Here is a 23,962-nt window from a genome sequence, read left to right as displayed (position 1 = left end):
ATTTCTTTCTCTTGCCTGATTGCCCTAGCCAGAACTTCCAACACTATGTTGAATAGGAGTGGTGAGAGAGGGCATCCTTGTCTTGTACCAGTTTTCAAGGGGAATGCTTCCAGTTTTTGCCCATTCAGTGTGATATTGGCTGTGGGTTTGTCATAAATTGCTCTTATTATTTTGAGATATGTTAGATCAATACTGAATTTATTAAGAGTTTTTAGCATGAAGGTCTGTGGAATTTTGTCAAAGGCCTTTTCTGCATCTGTTGAGATCATCATGGGGTTTTTGTCTTTGGTTCTGTTTATATGCTGGATTATGTTTATTGATTTGCATATATTGAACCAGCCTTGAATCCCAGGGATGAAACCCACTTGATCATGGTGGATAAGCTTTTTGATGTGCTGCTGGATTCAGTTTGCCAGTATTTTATTGAGGATATTTGCATTGATAATCATCAGGGATATTGGTCTAAAATTCTCTTTTTTGTTGTTGTGTCTCTGCCAGGCTTTGGTATCAGGATGATGTTGGCCTCACAAAATGAGTTAGGGAGGATTCCCTCTTTTTCTAGTGATTGGAATTGTTTCAGGAGTAGTACTAGCTCTTCCCTGTACCTCTAGTAGAATTCGGCTGTGAATCCATCTGATCCTAGACTGTTTTCAGTTGGTAGACTATTAATTATTGCCTCAGTTTCAGAGCCTGTTATTGGTATATTCGGGGATTCAACTTTTTCCTGGTTTAGTCTTGGGAGAGTGTACATGCCCGGGAATTTATCCATTTCTCCTAGGTTTTCTAGTTTATTTGTGTAGAGGTGTTTATAGTATTCTCTGATGATAGTTTGTATTGCTGTGGGGTTGGTGGTGATATCCCCTTTATCATTTTTTATTGCATCTTTTCATTCTTTTCTCCTTTCTTCTTTATTAGTCTTGCTAGCAGTCTATCAATTTTGTTGTTCTTTTCAAAAAACCAGCTCCTGGATTCATTGATTTTTTTGAAGAGTTTCTTGTGTCTCTATCTCCTTCAGTTCTGCTCTGATCTTAGTTATTTCTTGCCTTCTGCTAGCTTTTGAATATGTTGGCTCTTGCTTCTCTAGTTCTTTTAATTGTGATGTTAGGGTGTCAATTTTACATCTTTCCTGCTTTCTCTTGTGGGCATTTAGTGCTATAAATTTCCCTCTACACACTGCTTTAATTGTGTCCCAGAGATTCTGGTGTGTTGTATCTTTGTTCTCATTGGTTTCAAATAACATCTTTATTTCTGCCTTCATTTCGTTATGTACCCAGTAGTCATTCAGGAGCAGGTTATTCAGTTTCCATGTAGTTGAGCAGTTTTGATTGAGCGTCTTGATCCTGAGTTCTAATTTGATTGCACTGTTGTCTGAGAGACAGTTTGTTATAATTTCTGTTCCTTTACATTTACTGAGGAGTGCTTTACTTCCAACTAAGTGGTCAATTTTGGAATAAGTGCAATGTAGTGCTGAGAAGAATGTATATTCTGTTGATTTTGGTTGGAGAGTTCTGTACAGGTCTATTAGGTCCGCTTGGTGCAGAGTTGAGTTCAATTCCTGGATATCCTTGTTAACTTTCTGTCTCGTTGATCTGTCTAATGCTGACAGTGGGGTGTTAAAGTTGCCCATTATTATTGTGTGGGAGTCTAAGTCTCTTTGTAAGTCTCTAAGGAGTTGCTTTATGAATCTGGGTGTTCCTGTATTGAGTGCATATATATTTAGGGTAGTTAGCTCTTCTTGTTGAATTGATCCCTTTACATTATGTAATGGCCTTCTTTGTCTCTTTTGATCTTTGTTGGCTTAAAGTCTGTTTTATCAGAGACTAGGATTGCAACCCCTGCCTTTTTTTGTTTTCCATTTGCTTGGTAGATCTTCCTCCATCCCTTTATTTTGAGCCTATGTATGTCTCTGCATGTGAGATGGGTCTCCTGAATACAGCACACTGATGGGTCTTGACTCTTTATCCAATTTACCAGTCTGTGTCTTTTAATTGGAGCACTTAGCCCATTTACATTTAAGGTTAATATTGTTATGTGTGAATTTGATCCTGTTATTATGGTGTTAGCTAGTTATTTTGCCCATTAGTTGATGCAGTTTCTTCTTTGCATCGAGGGTCTTTATATTTTGGCATGTGTTTGCAGTGGCTGGTACCAGTTGTTCCTTTCCATGTTTAGTGCTTCCTTCAGGAGCTCTTGTAGGGCAGGCCTGGTGGAGACAAAATCTCTCAGTGTTTGCTTGTCTATAAAGGATTTTATTTCTCCTTCACTTATGAAACTTATTTGTCTGGACATGAAATTCTGGTTTGAAAATTTTTTTCTTTAAGAAAGTTGAATATTGGCCCCCACTCTTTTCTGACTTGTAGAGTTTCTGCTGAGAGATCAGCTGTTAGTCTGATGGGCTTCCCTTTGTGGGTAACCCAACCTTTCTCTCTGACTGCTGTTAACATTTTTTCCTTCATCTCAACTTTGGTGAATCTGACGATTATGTGTCTTGGAGTTACTCTTCTCAAGGAGTATCTTTGTGATGTTCTCTGTATTTCCTGAATTTGAATGTTGGTCTGCCTTGCTAAGTTGGGGACATTCTCCTGGATAATATCCTTCAGAGTGTTTTCCAACTTGGTTCCATTCTCCCTGTCACTTTTAAGTACACCAATCAGATGTAGATTTGGTCTTTTCACATAGTCCCATATTTCTTGGTGGCTTTGTTCATTTCTTTTACTCTTTTTTCTCTAAACTTCTCTTGTCACTTCATTTCATTCATTTGATCTTTAATCACTGATACCCTTTCTTCCAGTTGATGGAGTCGGTTACTGAAGCTTGTGCATTTGTCACGTATTTCTTGTGTCATGGTTTTTAGCTCTATCTGGTCATTTAAGGACTTCTCTACGTTGGTTATTCTAGTTAGCCATTTGTCAAATCTTTTTTCAAGGTTTTTACCTTCTTTGCTTTGGATTCGAACTTCCTCCTTTAGCTCAGAGAAGTTTGATTGTCTAAAGCCTTCTTCTCTCAACTCGTCAAAGACATTCTCCATCCAGCTTTGTTCTGTTGCTGGCGAGGAGCTGCATTCCTTTGGAGGTCTACGGTAGAGATGCTCTGATTTTTAGAATTTTCAGCTTTTTTGCACCGCTTTTTCCACATCTTTGTGGTTTTGTCTACTTTTGGTCTTTGATGATGGTGGTGTACAGATGGCGTTTTGGTGTGGATGTCCTTTCTGTTTGTTAGTTTTCCTTCTGACAGTCAGGACTCTCAGCTGCAGGTCTGTTGGAGTTTGCTCAAGGTCCACTCCAGACCCTGTTTGCCTGGGTATCAGCAGCAGAGGCTGAAGAAGAGTGAATAATGCTGAACAGCAAATGTTGCTGCCTGATCATTCCTCTGGAAGCTTCGTCTCAGAGGGGTACCTGGCTGTGTGAGGTGTGAGGTGTCAGTCTACCCCTTGTAGGTGTATCTCCCAGTTAGGCTACTCGGGGGTCAGGGACCCACTTAAGCAGGCAGTCTGTCCATTCTCAGATCTCAAACTCTGTGCTGGGAGAACCACTAGTCTCTTCAAAGCTCCATGCCATGTATTCAACAGCTTCCAGACTCACAAGATTATTCCAGAATACTGGTGTTACTGGTAGGCAAAGCAATTTTAGTAATTAGCTGCTAGATGTTCTCAAGCCTTATGCTGAAGAAGAGTAAAGTAAGAATGTAATAATTAGCTTCTGCTGTATCACAAACTAACCCTAGTGGCTTAAAATAATAGCCACCTATTTATCTCACAATTTTATACCTTGACACTTTCGGCTGGGCTCAGGTGGGTAGTCATCTAATCTTAACTAGGCTTACAAGGTATACTTGAGGTTGGCTGGTATATGATGCATCTTTTTTTTTTCGAATTGGAATATTGCTCTGTCACCCAGGCTGGAGTGCAGTGGCGCGATCTTGGCCCACTGCAATCTCCGTCTCCTGGGTTCAAGCAATTCTCCTGCCCCAGCCTTCCGAGTAGCTGAGACTACAGTCACGTGCCACCACACCCAACTCAAATACAAATATATATTTGTATATAAAAATATACAAAACATATTTGTAAAATACAAATGTATTTGTTTGTATTTTTAGTAGAGACGGGCTTCACCATGTTAGCCAGGATGGTCTTGATCTCCTGACCTCATGATCCACCCACGTCAGCCTCCCAAATTGCTGGGATTACAGGCTTGAGCCACCACACCACCGGCCTATGATGCATCTTAAATAGCACAGTTGATTTCTGTTCCTGTTGTTCTCTCATCCTCTAGCAAGCTAGCCCAAGCTAACTCTCAGGGTGATAGCAACAAAGTATGCAAGGACTCTTGAGGTATAGGTGTAATAACCAACCTTGTATTTAACATGAATAGACTCTCCCTTAGATACCTCACCTTGTTTTAATATGAGTAGGCTCTCCATTAGCTGAGAAAACCCTTGGCTCCTTCATTTACAAGACATCAAGGGCTCCTTACCCACCCCCTTCCTGAAGGACTTAACTTGTGCAAGCTGACTCTCAACATATCAAAGAGTGCAATTAACTGAAAAGGTACTGAGGCAAGTAATGTCCGCAGTTCCCAGGAGTTCACTTGGGAGTACCATAAAGCCCCTGTGTTTGTGTCTGGCAAATAATACCCAGAGCCCCCACACCTATCACCCTGTGATGAATTTAAAGTCCCTGCACCTGGAACTGTTTGTTTTCCTATAACCGTTTGTCTTTTTAACTTTTTTGTCTGTTTTACTTCTGTAAGAATGCTATAGCTAGAATATCCCTGCCCTCTCTAAATCAAAGTATGAAAGCAAATCTAGCCCCCTCTTTAGGCCGAGAGAATTTCGTGCGTTAGCTGTCTCTCAGTCGCCGGCTAATAAAGGACTCCTGAATTCGTGTCTCAAAGCGTGGCGTTTCTCTCTCACTCGCTTGGTTACAACATAGGCTCAGAACTGACCCATTATCATTTTTGCCACATTCTATTGTCCAAAGCAAGTCAAAAAGCCAGCCCAGGTTCAAATAAATGGGAAAATAGACTCCTTTTTTGATTGAAGGAGCTGCAACACCCCATGGTAAGGAGACATGGAGAAAAGTAGGATAGAAAAGTTTCTATTTTTGCACCCTACCACATTTTCTCCCAGTGCTAGGCTCCTGATTTCTTGGATTCCATGTGAAGCCCCAAAGCAGGAATGTACTATGCACTGGACCAAAATCTGCAGAGAAGCAACAGGTCAGCAGGACTGGAAGGCACTAAGACTAATATTTTACACCTAAGTCGAACTTTTCCCCTCATGACATCAATTTTTTCCTGCAGCACAACTTTCCCAGATTCTTTCCACTCTTTCCTTCAAGGTGGGCTTAAATAGAGTTTAGCAGCTTCGTCCCCAATTCGTATTTATGTCTGTATTGTACACAGTTTTCTCTAGTATAATTTCCTTATTATAGGGACTTTGACCTGAATAAGTGAAAGTGAGGTGGATGCGACCTGGTCAGATTCTCACTCTGATTGAGGCTACTGTCACTCTGGGAGTTGAGATAACAGCAACTGCTCCACCTCTTTTTAACCTTATGCACCCCTCTCATTTCAAGCCAGACTGAGCTGCACATTTCTCCTGAATGTACTAATTTAACTTGGTCTGTGTCTATTAGAATGTCCTGTCCTCCTGCTCCACAGATTCTCCTATGGTCAATAATGACCACTCATTAGGAACAGTCCTGCCAGCTATGCAGAGTCCTTGAAGTCGACCACCAACTAGCCAGTTTTGTCTCTTGTGTGTGACAATATGGAGATTCTAAATAAATGCCAATCTGATACTATATGGCTAGGAATGATTTGAACCTTATAAAAAAAAATTAAAGCCATCTTCAAAATAACCGGTTGGGCAAGGTGGTTCACACCTGAAATCCCAGCACTTTGGGAGGCTAAAGCAGGTAGATCCCTTGAGGGCAGGAGTTTGACATCAGCCTGGCCAACATGGTAAAACCCCATGTCCACTAAAAATACAAAAATTAACCGACCATGGTGGCACACGCCTGTAATCCTGGCTACTCAGGAGGCTGAGGCACAAAAATCGCTTGAACCTAGGAGGCAGAGGTTGCAGTGAGCTGAGATCATACCACTGCACTCTAGCCTGGGAAAAAAGGGTGAGACTCTATCTAAAAAACAACAACAACAACAACAACAACAACAAAAACTCTCTTCAATGAGCATTTGTAGAACACATATAAACAACCAGGAACTATGCAGTGGAAATAATGAATAAGACCCTCTGCTACAATGAACCCAAATCCTAAGCATGGAGACAAGCAAGAAAATAAAAAATTACAATGGAGAGTGAAGTATATTTTAGGGGCAGGGCACAAAGTAGAGAAGAATATAGGAGAGCACAGAGAGAGGGCAGAGCCTGGAGGAAGGAAACACTCTGAAGAAGACAGAAAGCTTGAGATACCTGGTTATTAAGTGGTTATTAAGTCACCCCAACTTCTTTCCTTCAGATGATTATTTTAACTCTTTCCACTCTTCATCAGAGTCTTGCTTTCCAACCTTTAAAATCCTGTTGCTTATCTTTTGTTTTCCAGAAATTCCTTTGGAAAGCCTTGGGAACCACCTTAGCATCCTGCCAAGATTCAGACTTTGTAAACTCACAGATTAAGGAGTTTCTGACTGCTCCCAACCAACTGGGGGATCAAAGACAGGTGGGACCCCTTGCTCTCAATTTCCTCTTATGATGATAACAACTAATCCTACCCACAAAACATCTGACAGCTTTTATAGTAATGTTCTACTGAATCAGAATTATCAATTAATACACTCAGAATAGCCTAACAGAATTTTTCAGAAAAGTTAGGCTTTTCTATTTAAAAATCAATACTTCATTTTAGCCAAGTTTGTGAAAATATTGAAAAATGAATTTCAATAACTCTTACCTAATGAGAGTATCTTTGATATATTTTGACCTTGGCTTGACATAGAGCATGGTTGTGAGCATCGAAATGATTGAATTTATAAGCTGAAAGTTACTTATAGACTAATCTAGAGAGAATGTAGAGATAACCTGAAGTGTTTCTGCAAAGCTTTACCTACTTCCTACCATAGCCTGTGGCTATAGAGCATATGCAAATATGGAGGAAGCAGAAGATGTGTATTTTGTTGTTGTTGTTGTTGTTGTTGTTGTTGTTGTTGTTGTTGTTTTTGAGACAGAGTCTCACTCTGTCACCTGGGATGGAGTGCAGTGGCAGTATCTTGGTTCATTGCAACCTCTGCCTCCGGGTTCAAGCTATTCTCCTGCCTCATTCTCCCAAGTAGCTGGGATTACAGACGTAATCCCATGCCCGGCTAATTTTATATTTTTGGCAGATAGGGTTTCGCCATGTTGGCCAGGCTGGTCTTGAACTCCTGACCTCAAGTGACTCACCCACCTTGGCCTTCCAAAGTGCTGGGATTACAGGCATGAGCCACCACGCCCCACTGAAGATGTATATTTTTAAAACAAACAAATAAACCAACAAAAAATAGTTCCCAGGCTGATAAAGACCACCAGTATAAAAAAAAGTATAGTGTTATACTTTCTCCTCAGAAATGATGAGATATTTAGGGTTCTTTCTCACACATTAAATGACCAGAAACCACTAGACCTCACTGAACTTTTGAAACTGCTTTTATATTACTATTATTTCCTTTTTTCTTGTCAGATATTATTATCATTTATTGCTGTTGGCACCACCTCAATATCATTTTTTTCCATCTTAGCTCTGGTATAGGTTAGGAAACAAAGTAAGTTGATTTTAGATATAAGCATATAATAAGACTCTCATTCAAGGTCTGAGAGTTTCACAAACTTAAAAAATAAATCGTGACTGGGCACAGTGGTTTACGACTATAATCCCAGTACTTTGGGAGGCCGAGACAGGCGGATCACGAGGTCAGGAGTTCGAGACCAGTCTGGCTAACATAGTGAAACTCCGTCTCTACTAAAAATACAAAAAATTAGCCGGGTGTGGTGGTGTGCACCTATAATCCCAGCTACTTGGGAGGCTAAGGCAAGAGAATTACATGAACCCGGGAGGCGGAGGTTGCAGTGAGCCGAGATTGCACCATTGCACTCCAGCCCGGGTGACAGTGTGAGACTCCATCTCAAAAAATAAAAATTGTGACGTCCAATTGAGCTTCCCAAATGCCTTTTTTACTTAATTTTAAGTCCTTGAATATGTCTTACATACTCAAGTCGCTTAGTAAATGACCTCTGGATGAATAAAGTGTTAACACGTGACTTTCATAACCCACCAAACCTACTTGGTTTTCAATCTCCTAAGTATAATGTTTTCAATCATGTGATGCCAGAGCTCCAATTCTAGCTTCATACTAGAACAATTATTATCTAGACTCTACAAGAATGATCTAGTCTATGAGTTTTCACGATGGCTCTGGCAGGGTTATGCAACTGAATGACATATAACAGGTTTCAGGAACAAATTGCCACGAAGGAACTCTGGTGAAATCAGCTTTGGACAAGAGAGGTGGGGACAGCGGGAATATATAACCTGAGTGTGAAACAAGAGCTGCCAACTTTCAGAAATTTAACCTCTTAAGATACAATAAAGTTTCAGGAACAGAATGATTTTTTAAAAGCATCTGTTAATTCAAGCTGGAAAAAACCTCCATTAGCTTCCCAGCAATCATAGATTACAAGTCCAAAATCTTGGGGATAGCCTAAAAGGCCCTACTGTGATGAACCTCCCACCTCCTGTCTGACTCATTTTGCACTGCTCTCCTCCCTGACTGCTCACTCAGCCCTCTCAGTGGACTTCAGGAGCTTTGCACCTACCTTCTCTCTGATTGAAACTCTCCTTTCCAGATAGTCTAATGGCTCACTCCCTCACTCATTTCAGGGCTCTGCTTATTGTCACCTTGTCCATGAGACCATCTCTGACTATCCTATTTTAAAAATGCAAACTTCCCCCAATCCTCACTACCTATTCCTGCTTTACTTATCTTTATAGCACTCATCACCATCTGGCACACACACTGTATATTTACCTGTTTACTGAATTGATGTGTTTACTTTTTTCACTTCCCTGTTACTTCCCTGTCAGTTCTCCTGGTTGTATACTTCACAAAGATGGGGACTTTGGTAGTTGTGCAAACTACTGTGCCCTCAGCACCTAAAAGGGTACCTGGCCCATAATAGGTACTCAGTAAATATTTGTTGAGTAAATAAATGGTTAAACTCAAAATGTCATACCTTCTCTGATTTTAGGGAATAACATGTATTTTAGGATACTGTGCTGAGAACCATTTGGATATTGTTTTAAAAGTTCTTAAAACATTCCAAAATCAGGAAAAGTTTTTCATGAATCGATGTAAGGTAAGAAGAATCATCTTCTTCAAGTTTCTCAGTATTGCAAGGCCAGACAACCCTGATTTCTTCAGTGAATATCCTTTCTCTACATTATACTTACTCCTGTCGCCAGGTTCTTATTCCAGGTCAGAACTGTCTAAGCCTAATCTTTGCAGGATGATCAGCTATATGAAAAGTCTATTTTCTCTTACCCTAAAGCTGATCTGGAAGATCCTAAATGCGTTCTGCATGTGACTAGGTTTGTTGCTCTGCCAACCACTCAGCCCTCAGGAATAGCTCCTCTCATGTATACTCTGCTTACCTTGAAGGAAAGGGGCCTGATAAGTAAATAATTAACAAAAGCTTCTCCTAGTTATCTCTCAGAAGCCCTGATTGTCCCACAGGACCACCCTGCGTGTTTACATTTAAACAAGCAAAAGTACATTCATTTTAGACTTATTTGAATCATCCCAGTTCAGTTTCTTATCCCTATAGTGGTCCATGGGATTAGGAAAAAAACATGAGAGAAAATAAAACTCTTTCAGTCACATTTTTCACATCTCCCTTTCCTGGTCTTCAGAGCCTTTTTTCTGGGAAAAAGAGCCTGACCAAGACAGATGTCATGGTCATCTATGGAGCTGTGGCCCTCCATGCTCCCAAGAAGCAACTTCTCTCCAGACTTAATCAAGACATCGTATCCCAAGTCCTGTTTCTTCATGGCCAGTGCTCTCAGGTAACGCCCATTGCAGGGCTGCCTCCATTTCTAGGCTGAGGTTGCTAAAACTTGCAGGGGCTCAGCCCCTGGGAAGCCTTTTTCCTTCCCAGTCTTGGGTATGTTTTTATCATCAGCGTGAAAACAGACTAATATAGTAAATGTCTCATGGATTACTACGCCCCTTGGCAAGGCTCTACCTCCTGCTTTACTATTGTTCTTCAGGTTGATGGGTGGGTCATTTTGTTGGGTTGAGTGTATCTCTGACTACTACTCATTGAGAATCTAATTTTGCCTTTAATTTTTTTAGGTTCTGGGCATGTCTGTGATGAACAAGGTAGGAGATATAGAAGAAAGAAAGAAAGATAGGTAGATAGATAGATAGATAGATAGATAGATAGATAGATGCCCCCCTGAAGTGTACCAAGCAAAGATGTTCTTTTGATTTGATTCCAACTGAAAGGTTTCCAACATGTAACAATCCAATTCTGAAGTCAGAATCCATGATCCTAATCCAGGGCAGAACAAGGGATTATATTCTGGTTCCAGGGTCTTTAGAAGTTGAGCTATAAACTAAAGCAACGTTTTTCAAGCCTTGGGTTGTGACCTACCAGTTGAAATCAGTTTAATAGGTCAAAACCAGAAAAATTCTTTAATGAAATAACAGAGTACTTTACATATAAAAACTATAACTATTATTTCTGTTATATATTAAACATATTTGGGGCATATAGGTACTAGGTGGAATTGTAAACTGTTTTCTACTGTTGTTTATGGTCAAAAAGGTTTGAAAGCCACTGTTCTAGAGAACTTTCATTCTATTGTGGGTGGTAGGGAGGAAAAATGGCCTTTGTTTCTCACTTTCCCTGCAACTTAGACCCTAGTCTGGAGTAGAGATGGCAAAGGAAGCAAAGATCCTCATTCCTGTCTGGGAACATATTTCAAAGCTAGGTCACATGTTAATAGACCTGAGTGTGGTGCCTTAGACCTTGACTTGCATTGTGAATGCTTTTGCTTTAGGACATGGATCTACAAATGAGTTTCACAAGAAGCATCACTGAGATTGGCATTGCTGTCCAAGATGCTGAGGATCAGGGGTTCCAGTTTTCCTACAAGGAGATGCTGATTGGTTACATGCTGGTGAGTGTGCAGAGAGGGAATAAGGAAGGTCCTGAGTATTCTATTACCAAGACTTCAGGGCTATCTTTTTGAAAAGTGAATAGACTTCACCAGTCCCACATAACAGATCTCTGCCTTGTTTATGACCCAGGGCACCCAATGGTCCGATGAGATTGCAGCTGCATCTGGAAACTTTCCTGAGCCTTTCTGAAACATTTGATCTCCTTATTTGTGTTGTAGGACTTCATTAGAGGCGAGCCCCTGGATTCCTTAGCTAGCCCTGTTCGGTGGAAAGCCTTAATCGCCATTAGATATCTCAGGTAGATAATTGTTTGTTGTTTTCATTGCAAAAGTATTTTCCCACTTATCCTCCTCCTGATCAACTAACATCTATTAGTGCAGACTTCAGTACACACTCCCAAAACTGAACATAGTTCATTAATAAGAACTTCAAACTGGGGCTTTTTCTCCTTCCAAAGAGTTACGGATCTGACTGAGAGATTGGTCATTTGATGACTGACAGAGACGGAAGAGCTACTCAGAAGAATTACATGTATTGATATATGGACTAAAATTTCTCTGCAAAAGGAAATTCCTCTTTCTAGATCTTGGCCTCCAAGCAAATTTTAAACTTTCAATTAAAATCTTATGAAAGCTCTAATCACATTCTAGTTGGTTAGCAGCAATAATCCTGAAAAAGAAAATAACTTTTGGCACAATTTAAAAATAATATTTTCACCCTGCAGTAAAATAAATAGAAGTTAAAACCACAATAAGATAGCATCTCACGCCAATCAGAATGGCTATTACTAAAAACTCAAAGAAAGATGCTGATAAGGTTGTGGAGAAAAGGGAACACTTACACACTGCAGCTGGGAATGTAAACTAGTTCAACCATTGTGGAAAGCAGTTTGGATATCTCGCAAAAGAGAGCTACAATTCAACCCAGCAATCCCATTCCTTGGTATATACCCAAGGGATATAAATAGCGCTACCATAAAGACATATGCATGCATATGTTCATTGCAGCACTATTCACAGCAGCAAAGACATGAAATAAACTAGATGTCCATCAATGGTAGACTGGATAAAGAAAATGTGATACATTACACCATAGAATACTATACAGTCACACAAAAGAATTAAATCTGTCTTCTGCAGTAACACGAATGGAGCTGGAAGCCATAAACCTAAGCAAATTAATGCAGGAAAACCAAATACCACTAATTTTATAAGTGGGAGGTAAATATTGAGTACACATGGAAACAAATAAGGAAACAATAGACACTGGGGCCTAGTTGTGGGTGGAGGTTGGGAGGAGGGTGAGAATTTAAAAACTATCTATCTGGTTCTATGCTTATTGATGAGATAATCTGTACACCAAATCCTCATGACATGCAATTTACCCATAAAACAAACCCATACATGTACCCTCTGAACCTAAAATAAAAGATGAAGAAACAAAAAGAAAAAGAAATAGAAGTCCTCTGTAAAGATTGGGAAACTGGCCGGGCGTGGTGGCTCAAGCCTGTAATCCCAGCACTTTGGGAGGCCAAGACGGGCAGATCACGAGGTCAGGAGATCGAGACCATCCGGACTAACATGGTGAAACCCTGTCTCTACTGAAAAAATACAAAAAACTAGCCGGGCGAGGTGGCAGGCGCCTGTAGTCCCAGCTACTCGGGAGGCTGAGGCAGGAGAATGGCGGGAACCCGGGAAGCGGAGCTTGCAGTGAGCTGAGATCCGGCCACTGCACTCCAGCCTGAGTGACAGAGTGAGACTCCGTCCCAAAAAACAAACAAACAAAAAAAAAAAAGATTGGGAAACTGCAAAAAATTTTTTAAGAAATAATAAAAACCAACCATCTTGCCTCTGTTGCCAACACTCTGGTCTATTTCCTTGATGTGATTTGATTTTGTGTCCCCACCCAAATCTCATCTCAAATTGTAATCCCCAAATGTTGAGGGAGAGACCTGTAATCTCCACGTATGAAGGGAAGGGGGCGATTAGATCATGGGACTGGTATCCCCCATGCTGTTCTCGTGATAGTGAGTTCTCATGAGATCTGATAGTTTTATAAGTGTTTGGCAGTTCCTCCTTCACATGTTTACTCTCTTCTGCTGCATTGTGAAGAGGTACCTGCTTTCCCTTTGCCTTTGGCTACGATTGTAAGTTTCCTGAGGCTTCCTGAGCCATGTGGAACTGAGTCCATTAAACTTCTTTCCTTTATAAATTACCTAGTCTTGGGCATTTCTTTATAGCACTGTGAAAATGTGCTAATACATTCCTTTAAGTCTTTATTTCTAGTCCTCCATTTTTATAACAGAGTTGAGATTCTACTCTGCATATGATTTTTCATCCTGCCTTTTCTAACTTCACCTTACATATTTCCACATTATCACCAATTCTTCACAAACATCATACTTTTCTTAGTTTTTAGTTTTTGTTAATGTTTAATTGTGGCAAAATAAATACAATATAAAATTTATAATCAGTCATTTTTAAGTGTACAGTTCAGTATTGTTAAGTACATTCATATTGTTGGCTAAAAGTACTTGGCTTTATTTTTGGGTTCTCTATTCTGTTCCATCAGTCTAAGTGCCTATTTTCACACCAGTGCTATGCTGTTTCAGTAACTAAAGTTTTGTATAAAATCAGGTAATGTAATGACTCCAGATTTGTTCTTTTTTCTTACTATTGCTTTGGCTATGTGGGCTCTTTCTTTATTCCATATGAATTTTAGGATTGTTTTTCCTATGTCCTATGAAAAATGATGATCGTATTTTAATGAGAATTGTATTGAATTTGTAGATTACTTTGGGCAGTATGGGCATTTTCACAATATTGATTCTTCCCTTCCTTGAGTATGGGATGTGTTTCCATTTGTTTGTGTTATCTATGATTTCTTTTAGCAGTGTTTTGTAGTTTTCCTCATAGAAATCTTTCACTTCCTTGGTTAAGTATATTTCTAGGTATTTAAATTTTTTTTCAGCTGTTGTAAAAGGGATTATTGTTGGTATGTAGTAGAGCTACTGATTTGTGTATATTGATTTTTGTGACCCAAAACTTTGTTTTTTATAGCCATTCTAATGGGTATGAGGTGGTATTTTCTTGTGGTTTTGATTTTCATTATCCTAATGATTAGTGATATTGAACATCATTTCATATGTTTGTTAGCTATTTGTATATTTTTTATGGAGAAATGTCTACTCAAGTCCTTTCCATATTTTAAAAATCAAGTTGTTTGGTGTTTTGTTGTTTAATTATAGTATTTTTTAAATTTATTCTGGACATTAACCTCTTATCAGACATATGATTTGCAAATACTTTATCCCATCTAATAAGTTGCCTTTTCACTCTGCTGATTCTATCCTTTGATTCACAAAAGTTTTATTTCAGTTTGTTTTTTCAACCTTTATTTTATATTTGGGAGTACATGTGCAAGTTTCTATATTGCATGATGCTGAGACTTGGGGTACAAATGAATCTGTCACCCAGGTAGTGAGCATAGTACCCAATAAGTAGTTTTTTCACCCTTGCTCCCCACTCTCACTCCCTCTTTTGTATTCCCCAAATGCACAGAAGTTTATAATTTTTAAGTAGTCCATTTGTCTATTTTTCCTTTTCTTGCCTGTGTTTCAAGAAATCACTGTCAAATTCAAGACCATGAAGCTTTTCCCTATGTTTTCTTCTTAGAGTTTCACAGCTTTAGCTCTTACATTTAGATCTTTGATCCATTGTGAGTTGATTTTAGCATATGGTGTAACATAAGGGTCCAACTTAACTCTTTTGCATGTGGATATTCAGTTTTTCCAACGACGTTTCTTATAAAGGTTGTCCTCACATCAAAAGCCTGGCCTACAAAAGGAAAAATAAATAAATGGCACTACATCAAACTATAAAGTTTCTGCAGCACAAAGGGAATAGTCAACAAAATGAAAAGGCAACCTATGGATTGGAAAAAATATTTGCAAACCATGTATCTGATAAGGAGTTAATATCCAAAATTAAAAAGAACTCATACAACTCAATAGCAAGAAAATATATAATCTGATTTAAAAATGGACAAAGGACCAGAGTAGACATTTCTCAAAAGAAAGCATGCAAATGGCTAAAAGGCAAATGAAAAATACTCAATATCACTCATAACTATGGAAACACAAATCAAGACTGCTCTGAGATATTACCTCATACCTGCTAAGATAGCTGTTATCAAAAAGAAATCCTAACACATGTTAGCAAGAATATAGAGAAAGGGAAACCCTTGTACACTGTTGGTGGGAATGTAAATTGGTACATCCATTATGGAAAACAGGATGGAGGGTCCAAAAGAAATTAAAAATAGAATTACTATATGACCCAGCAATTTCTCTTCTGTGTATATACCCAAAGGAAATGAAATTACCACCTCGTAAAGATATCTGCACTCCCTGAGAGATGAAAATTTACCTATTGGGGTACAATGTACACTCTTTGGGTAACAAGTACACTAAAATCTCAGACTTCACTACTATACAGCTCATCCATGTAACCAAAAACCACTTGTACCCCTATAGCTTTTTAAATTAAAAAAATTTTAAGTTATCTGTACTTCCATATTTATTGCAGCATTATTAACAATAGCTCAGATGTAGAAACAACCTCGGTGTCTGTCAATGAATGAATGGATAAAGACATTGTGATATTTATGCCCATAATGGAATATTATTCAGCCTTTGAAAAGGAGATCCTTCCATTTATTACAACATGAGTGGACCTGTACAACATTATACTATGTGAAATAAGCCAGACACAGAAAAAAAAATATTGTGTAATCTCACTTGTATGTGGAACGTTTTAAAATGTCAGATATACAGAAATTGAGAATAAAAAACAGTGGCTACTGTTTTATTCTCAGTGGTGGGTAGGAAATGGAAAATGTAAGTCAAAAGATATAAAGTAGCAAGGAAGTCTGATGAACGAGTCTAAAGATCTAATAATGTACAACCTAGGACTATATTTAATAATAGTGTATTGTATTAAGGATTTTGCTAAGTGAGTAGATTATAGCTGTTCCTACTTTTGGTCTTGCCATGGGGCAGAGGTGGGAGCGGGTAGAAGAGAAATGGGTAACTATGTGAGATGATGGCTATGTTAATTTGTTTCAGTATGGTAACCTTTTCCTATATATATCTTCTAACATCATGTTGTAAACCTTAAATATACTCAATAAAATTTGTTTTTTAAAAAATTGTCCTTTCCCCATGGAATGGTCTTGGTACCCTTGTCGTAGTTCATTTAATGGTTTACTTATAAGCTCTTTATTCTATTCCATGGATTCATATGTCTCTTTTTTTGTTTTTGTTTTTTGAGATAGGGTCTTACTCTGTCACCCAGGCTGGAGTGCAGTGGCACAATCTCGGCTTACTGCACCCTTGACCTCCTGGGCTCAAGTGATTCTCCCTCCTCAGCCTCCCAAGTATCTGGGACCACAGGCGAGCACCACCACACCCAGCTCATTTTTCTATTTTTGTAGAGACATAGTTTTGCCATGTTGTCTAGGCTGGTCTCAAACTCCTGGGCTCAAGCTGTCAGCCCACCTCAGCCTCCCAAAATGCTAGGATTACAGGTTCCTACCACCACACCTGGCCTACATGTACATGTATAACTTTAGGCCAATTACATACTATTTTGATTACTGTACTTTTGTAAAAAGTTTTGAAATCAGTAAGTATAAGACCTCCAACTTTGTTCTTCTTCAAAATTGTTTTGGCTATTTGGGGTCTCTAGAGATTTCATATGAATTTTAGGATGAATTTTTCTATTTCTACAAAAAGCACCTTTGGTATTTTGATAGGAATTACATTAACTCTGTAGATCTAATCTTAACAATATTAAGATCTCGCCATCTTTACATTATTGTTTAATTCATGAACACAGGATGCCGTTCCGTTATTTGTGCCTTCTTTCATTTCTTTCAACAATGTTTAGTGGGTTTCTGTGTTTCACTTGGTTAAGTTTATTCCTAAGTACTTTATTCTTTTTGATGCTGCTGTAAATGGAATTGTTCATTTCCTTTTCAGTTTGTTCATTTCTTAACAAATCAGTTGTACGTAGAAATGCAACAGATTTTGGTAGGTTGATTTTGTATCTCGCAACTTTGCTGAATTCATTAATTAGTTCTCACAGTTTTTTGGTAGAGTCATTAGGGCTCCTACATATAAGACTGTGTCATCTCTAAACAGAGATTTTTTACTTCTTCTATTCTAATTTAGATGCCTTTTTAATTTTTCCTTGCCTGATTGCTCTGGCTAGGGCTTCCAGTACTATGCTAAATAGAAGTTGTAAAAATGGTATCCTTGTCTTATTCTTGATCTTACAGGGGATGTTTTCAGCCTTTCACCATTGAGTAAAATGTTAGTTATAAGCTTTTAACATATGGTGTTGATTACGTTGAGGTAACAAGTATATCTTTAATGGCTGCCTAATATTTTGAATAAATATGTCTCATCTTACTTAACCAACCTTCTATTGTTATATATAATTGTTGCCTATTTTAAAAACTATAAATGATACTTTGATGAACACCTTTGTGCAAAAAATTATTTTCTGAACTTTTAAGTATAATAGTTGATGGTTTTATTCAATAAATATTATTAAGTGGCATCTATGTCATATTAGTCAGTGAACTCGGTTGCAAAAGAGTGATGATGAACAAGAACTCCCCTGACAGAGTTTCAGCCTACTGGGGGAAACGGATGTAAGAAGCACCCACATAATTTCTCCAAATGTGGTAAGAGGCAAGATAAGAGAAAGTACAGGTTGCCATGTTAACAAAAATGAGGGAGGTTTGTAGAAATCTCAAATAAATCAATCTCAAAGAAGAATTAAGAATTAACCAGGCTCTAGAAGAGTGTTGTCAAGTAGAAACACAATGCAAGTCACATATGTCATTTAAAACTGTCTGGTAACCACTTTTAAACCAGTGAAAAGAAATGATAAAATTAATTTTAATAGTATATTTTATTTGATCCAATATATTTATTATATTATTTCAACATATATTCAGTATTTTAAAATTGGATAATTTATATTATTCTTCATACTAAATCTTCAAAATCCTATGTGTTACACTTACATTGCATCTTAATCCGGATCAGCCCACAACTCATGTTCACTAGCATATGTGGCTAGAGACAGCACAGCTGTAGAACTTAAAACTAATTTCTAATGACAGCAAGCAAATCAGTGGTTGTCAACGGGGAGGAAAAGATAACCTGGAAAGGGGAATAGAAAAAAAATAGAGTATGATAGAAATATTCTATATTGGTTACCTAACCGTCAGAGTTTTCATGAGTGTGAATCTCTCTCAAAATTGTTTTAATGGATGCAGCTTACTATACATAAATTATACTTTGATACATTGATTATCAGTGAACCAGACAATAAAGACGAGAATACTACATAGAGCTTTCCCAGCTGGTACTGAATTTTATTCCTCTCTAAGAGAACCTTATTTCCCTGATGGTGTCATCATTTTAATTGCTTTGCTAATTTGGTAGCTGACTAATGGTATCTTATTGTCTTAACTTACATTTATTTAAAAGTAAATGTGGTTTTCATGCTTATTGAACATGTACATTTTCCAAGTCATGTCTAGACTTTTCATATCCTCATGAAGTCTATAGTAAACATTTGAAAGAAAGGCAGAAAGGAAGAAACACTCCAGTGTCATTTGTTCACTTGTGCATTCATAAGAACCTATAGTATATGTGGCACTATTTAGAACATGAAAAGACACATGAAATCGATAAAAGTCACTGCTGCAGACCTACAATCTAGTTGAGGAGATACATGTATATCTCTCTGTCATTCTCTCTCTCTCTCTTTCTCACACTCTCTCTCTCACACACACACGAGATGGAGAAAACAAGTGGGTTAAAGCGGTCACAGATCATATAATAACGTGTTAAGGAACACAAAGTGAGGGGTGATTTGTTCATCAATCTAAAGAATGGAGGCGTCTTGACTATGCTCACCAATGCAGTCTGATTCTATGTTCCCATCTCTCCCTACTCCTGTCACCACCTCTCTCAACATCCCAACATGTCAGAAAATGTGACACATTAGTCACATGGTCAGATGTGATCGGCAGTTCTTGGGAACTCCACCGGGTATGTTCTGTTGGTCGCTGCAATATCCATTCCTCCACCTGGTTCTCATTTCAGTAAACTGAAACCTCAGCTCTCACTACAAGATCACCTTAACATTCTTGAAGAGAATACTCGGAGGCTGCTGCCCCTTCCACCTCTGGAAAATCTGAAAAGTGAAGGCCAGACAGATAAGGACAAGGAGCACATTCAAGTATGCACTAGTGAGGCCTAAGCAGAATGAAAATCTGCGGTGGGACCTTACTGTCTCACCCCAGCCTGAGACTTACACACACGAATTTGATTTCAGTTTCTCTATGAACGATCCATGGATGCCCTAGGAAAACTTCTGAAGACCATGATGTGGGATAATGTGAATGCAGAGGACTGTCAAGAAATGTTTAATGTGAGTAGAGCCTCCACTCAAACTGATTCTCATTCTCCCTAACCTGTTCTTCAATGTCCACTCCAAACTCTACTGCATTTTCCTCACATGAATACATCCAGCTGGACCCACCCACACCCCACATACAGCCATCTACTTAAAATTGTGGGGAAGTGAGCACCCTGTTACAGAAGAGGCAGAGTCAGAAAGAGAGAATATGAAACTAGATGAATATGAAGAATACTAAAGAAAGAACATTTATTCTTTGACCAACAGCTTCTCCGAATGTGGCTTGTTTCACAAAAGAGTGGGAAAGAGAAAGAGCCTTCCAGATCACAGCGAAAGTGCTGACAAATGATATTGCGGTAAGTAATCCTCTGGAATGAATAGACTTTATTCCTTGTGAACAGCAGGGATCTCTGAGACGTCTGGAATCCAAAACTCCTGCCTGGTGGATCTTGCATCTCAGAGCAAAGTGCTTTTGAAGTACTTTTGGAGAGAGCTCTAACTTCAGAGTGCAGCTCACACATACAAATTGAGCTATTGGGTTGTCTTTACATGCATGCTTACTTTTCCACTGCCCTTGAAAATAGGCATCTTTTAGGAGAAAGTGCAAGATCAGATTTCATTCTAAGGACCTGCAGAGAGAAAATAAGAGACTTGAGATCCAGTGTTGGGAATATCCTGGGATATGACCAAGCTACCTCATCACAACGGGATGCCTCCTTTATCCTGCAGGCACCAGAGAACTTTAAAATTGGTTCACTGCTTGGACTCCTGGCTCCTCACTCCTGTGATACCCTGCCCACCATCCGTCAGGCGGCTGCTAGCTCAACTATTGGTCTGTTCTATATAAAAGGTGAGGGAAAGGTGGGGAGCCCACAAATGAAGAAAAGAAACCCATCTTCTTTTATTCTCAGCTTTTCTCCTATGCACCTATGTCTCCTTTCTCCCCTCTCCTCTCTCCTCTTTCCTCATTTTCCTCCTTTCCTCCTCTCCTCTCCCCTCCCCATCTCTCTCTCTGTCTCTCTCTGTCTCTCTCTCTCTGTCTCTCTCTCTCTCTGTCTCTCTGTTTCTCCTTCCCTCTCCAGTTCAGCAATTTCTGTTTTAATACCTTAATTATATCACAGAATCTGTCTCCTAGATCTGAAACAAGTATTTCTTTCCTCGGTGGCTCTGTTTTCCCATTTTTTAAAATAGAGATAATAACACCAAAGCATGATAAAGATCCATCAAAGTAGGTAAGATGTTTTGAGAGTCTCCGATTTAAATCACTAAGCAATTGGGCATATTAGCAATGCTTCCTCTATCACATGGTTTTCTTCAGGAGAAAATTGCAGTATTATCATGGTACTAAGTGCCTTTCAAAGCTCTCCAAGAGACAGAACATTGTGGAAATTTTCAGAGCAGGAGCTCCTCCTGCTCTCCAAGTACGTGTGAATAACTGTCAATACTACAGAATATTAGGAATTTTTAAACCTCCGTCTCAGGCTGAAACCAACAATCAGGGCTTCCTGTCCAGGTTAATTGAGTCCATGTTTCATCAAGGACAGCTCTACATTGTGTGTGTGCAGTTCTGCAGAGCAGGCGCAGCCAGAAACAGTCTAGACTTAATGCTACCTCATGCCTGCCTATGTTCCACACATCATTCTTTTAGGTCTTCAAAATATTTGTTGAGTGCCTTTCCATGTGTCAGGCACTGTTCTAATGCTGGGGACACAGAGATATTACAGTACAAATATTCACATTTTATAAGTGTGTTAAAGCCAAAAGGTAGGATTTGGTTAGAGGGAGACAGATAGTCAGTCAAAAGAAAAGAAAAAACTCTTCAGCAGAGTCAAAGTAGGTATAAAAGTCCTTTGGGATATAGGAAGATAGTTAAGGATATACATTTTTACCAAGTCAGGAAAAAAGCAGAATTAAGGAAGTGAGAACTAAAGAACCATTCCAGGCTGGGCGTGGTGGTTCACCCTGTAATCCCAGCACTTTGGGAGCCCAAAGTCTATGGGTCACTTGAGGTCAGGAGTTCGAGACCAGCCTGGCCAACATGGTGAAACCCCATCATCTACCAAAAATACAAAAAATTAGCCAGAAGTGGTGGTGGATGCCTGTAATCCCAGCTACTCAGGAGGCTGAGGCAAGAGAATCACTTGAACCTGGAAAGCAGAGGTTGCAGTGAGCCGAGATCACACTTGTGCACTCCAGCCTAGGAGACTGTCTCAAAAAAAAAAAAAAAAAAAAAAAACCATTAAAAAAAAAAAAAAAATATGCCTGTAGGGAACTCATAGGAAAAAAAGGAATTTGGATTCTATTGTTGTTCTACCTATTTTCCTTTAGCCTACTTCGTTTTCCTAAAATATGAAAAATTCAGGTCCTCAAACACTCTTTGTTAATAAAACTCCCATACTTTGTAATTTACATTGACATTTTCCCTGATGGACCAAACAAGCATGGTGGAGAGAAAGAACATGTACTACTAAAATACCTACTAGACACAAGTAACAAGTGTGATGCTAAATTAAATACCCATCGATACTCATGGACATTTAGTTTTGAAAGGGGAGAATTTGAAATTAAGAAGTTTCCAGTTACTTGGACCACTGAAAGTAGAGTAGCTGGGTTTTGAGCTCAGGCGCATGTGACTTCAAAGTCCACGTGTATCGCGCTGGGCTAGGCTGCCTTCCGTAGAATGGTTCATGTGTTAGTTTCCATGATTAATATACATTCAAATAACAAACAGAAAATCTTTATTAGTTAGGCCTGCATTTACAAATTGATATCAACAATCACTTATACAGTTGCTGATGTAAACTTCTCATTACAATAGTTACTTTTCAGTTTCCCCAATGAGGGAGCTCACTGAAGAATAGAAATCCAAGAGAGATAGCAGCATAGCAGAGTAGTTGGAGCCTGGGCATTTGTGTCAGACAGACCAGGGCTCAAATTCAGACTCTCCTATTTTTATTCACCATGTGCCTTGGGCAATGTCTTCACATCTCTGTTCCCACCTTCTCATCTGCAAAACCAAGAAGGGAACAGGAGAGTCTACCTCAGATAATGCTTGTGAGTAATAAATGAGATCATTGTATGCAGAGTGTTTGCATGGTGCCCAGCATGTAGAAACCACTCAGTATGTGTTAGCGCTTATGTTCACCATCTCAACAGACAGCAGCTAATTTAGAGTCATATCAAAATGTAGCCAGCCTCGTCAATGCCTATCAGGTCTTTGAATGCTTAAACATTTCTCCCTTTGTTGATTTTAGGCATTCACCTGGAAGTGGAAAGACTGCAGGGTTTGCAGGAAGGGCTGGAAAGTGATGACGTGCAGGTTCAGATCAAGATTTCTTCTAAAATAGCTAAGGTAATAAATATGGAGGAGTGGCCAGTGGATATAAAGATTCTGGACTGATTTCCAAATGGGTAAGCTACATACTCCCCACTGCAAAGGAAGATAGATATTCAAGCTGATTGAAGGAGTCATGGTCCTGTCATTTTCTAACTCTGAGTACACATGCCTAGTCAACACTCACTACTGATCATTTCATATGGTGGGAAACTTTGTAGACCAAGTGTTCTTCCCCAGAATGTGGGATGCTGTGGGTTGGAGTGGAAGGAACAAGAGCTTTGGAGTTAATCAGATGTACTCTGTGTGCACTGATTGAAGTTCAGTCTCCTCATCCTCAAGAAACAAAAACAAAAGACCATTTTGTGGTTGTTGTGAGGACTGGCCGATCAATTCAATCACTCATTCAGTCATGCATTCACTTATCTCCCTTCTCCTGAGCACCTACCATATGCAAAGCTCTATTCTAGGCACTAAGCAGAAAATACAATTCCTGTTTCACTGAACTTGCATCTTAGTAAAGGAAATCCAAAAAATAAACATAATATCAGATAATGATAACCAAGAAAAATAAAGTCAAGAAAGGGAATAAAGAATAGGTAAGAAGTGATCCTCTGGAGAAGGACACCCTGAAAGAGATAATCATGGAAATATCTGGAAAAGAGAATTCCAGGCAGAGGGAAAACAGCAAGTGCAAAGCCCCTGAAGTATAGAAAGAGGGAGTAATGAGATCCAAGAGATAACCAGATGCTGATCCAAGGGCCTTCTGAGCCTTTTTAAGGAACTTTTTTTTTTGCTCTATTTGAAATCAAAAGCCAGTGGAGGGTTCTGAGAAGAGTCAAGCCACTACACATAATTATGCCAATTTTGAAATGCAAAAAGGCACCCTCATGTGTGACAACATCATTCATAATGTAGACATTACAGATTTATATTGATGTTAATGGCAA

At 39.0% G+C, this 23,962-nt stretch overlaps 1 protein-coding gene across 1 annotated transcript in view; it reads left to right on the top strand.

The window, feature by feature from the left end:
* The window catches only part of MROH2B (maestro heat like repeat family member 2B), a 69,777-nt gene that overhangs the window by 29,220 nt on the left and 16,595 nt on the right, over nucleotides 1-23,962 (top strand). The window contains 12 exon segments of the mRNA XM_017896009.1: nucleotides 6,566-6,682; nucleotides 9,244-9,351; nucleotides 9,905-10,057; nucleotides 10,347-10,373; nucleotides 11,057-11,176; nucleotides 11,396-11,475; nucleotides 19,363-19,498; nucleotides 19,595-19,690; nucleotides 19,946-19,967; nucleotides 19,970-20,034; nucleotides 20,408-20,528; nucleotides 22,933-23,030. Coding sequence (XP_017751498.1) covers nucleotides 6,566-6,682; nucleotides 9,244-9,351; nucleotides 9,905-10,057; nucleotides 10,347-10,373; nucleotides 11,057-11,176; nucleotides 11,396-11,475; nucleotides 19,363-19,498; nucleotides 19,595-19,690; nucleotides 19,946-19,967; nucleotides 19,970-20,034; nucleotides 20,408-20,528; nucleotides 22,933-23,030 — 1,143 coding nt within the window.

The sequence above is a fragment of the Rhinopithecus bieti genome, unplaced genomic scaffold (genome assembly GCF_001698545.2).
Source record: "Rhinopithecus bieti isolate Rb0 unplaced genomic scaffold, ASM169854v2 scaffold_26977, whole genome shotgun sequence".
Classification (NCBI taxonomy): Eukaryota; Metazoa; Chordata; class Mammalia; order Primates; family Cercopithecidae; genus Rhinopithecus; species Rhinopithecus bieti.
Note: the sequence above shows the minus strand (reverse complement) of the source record. Positions and strands in the feature narration are given on the sequence as shown.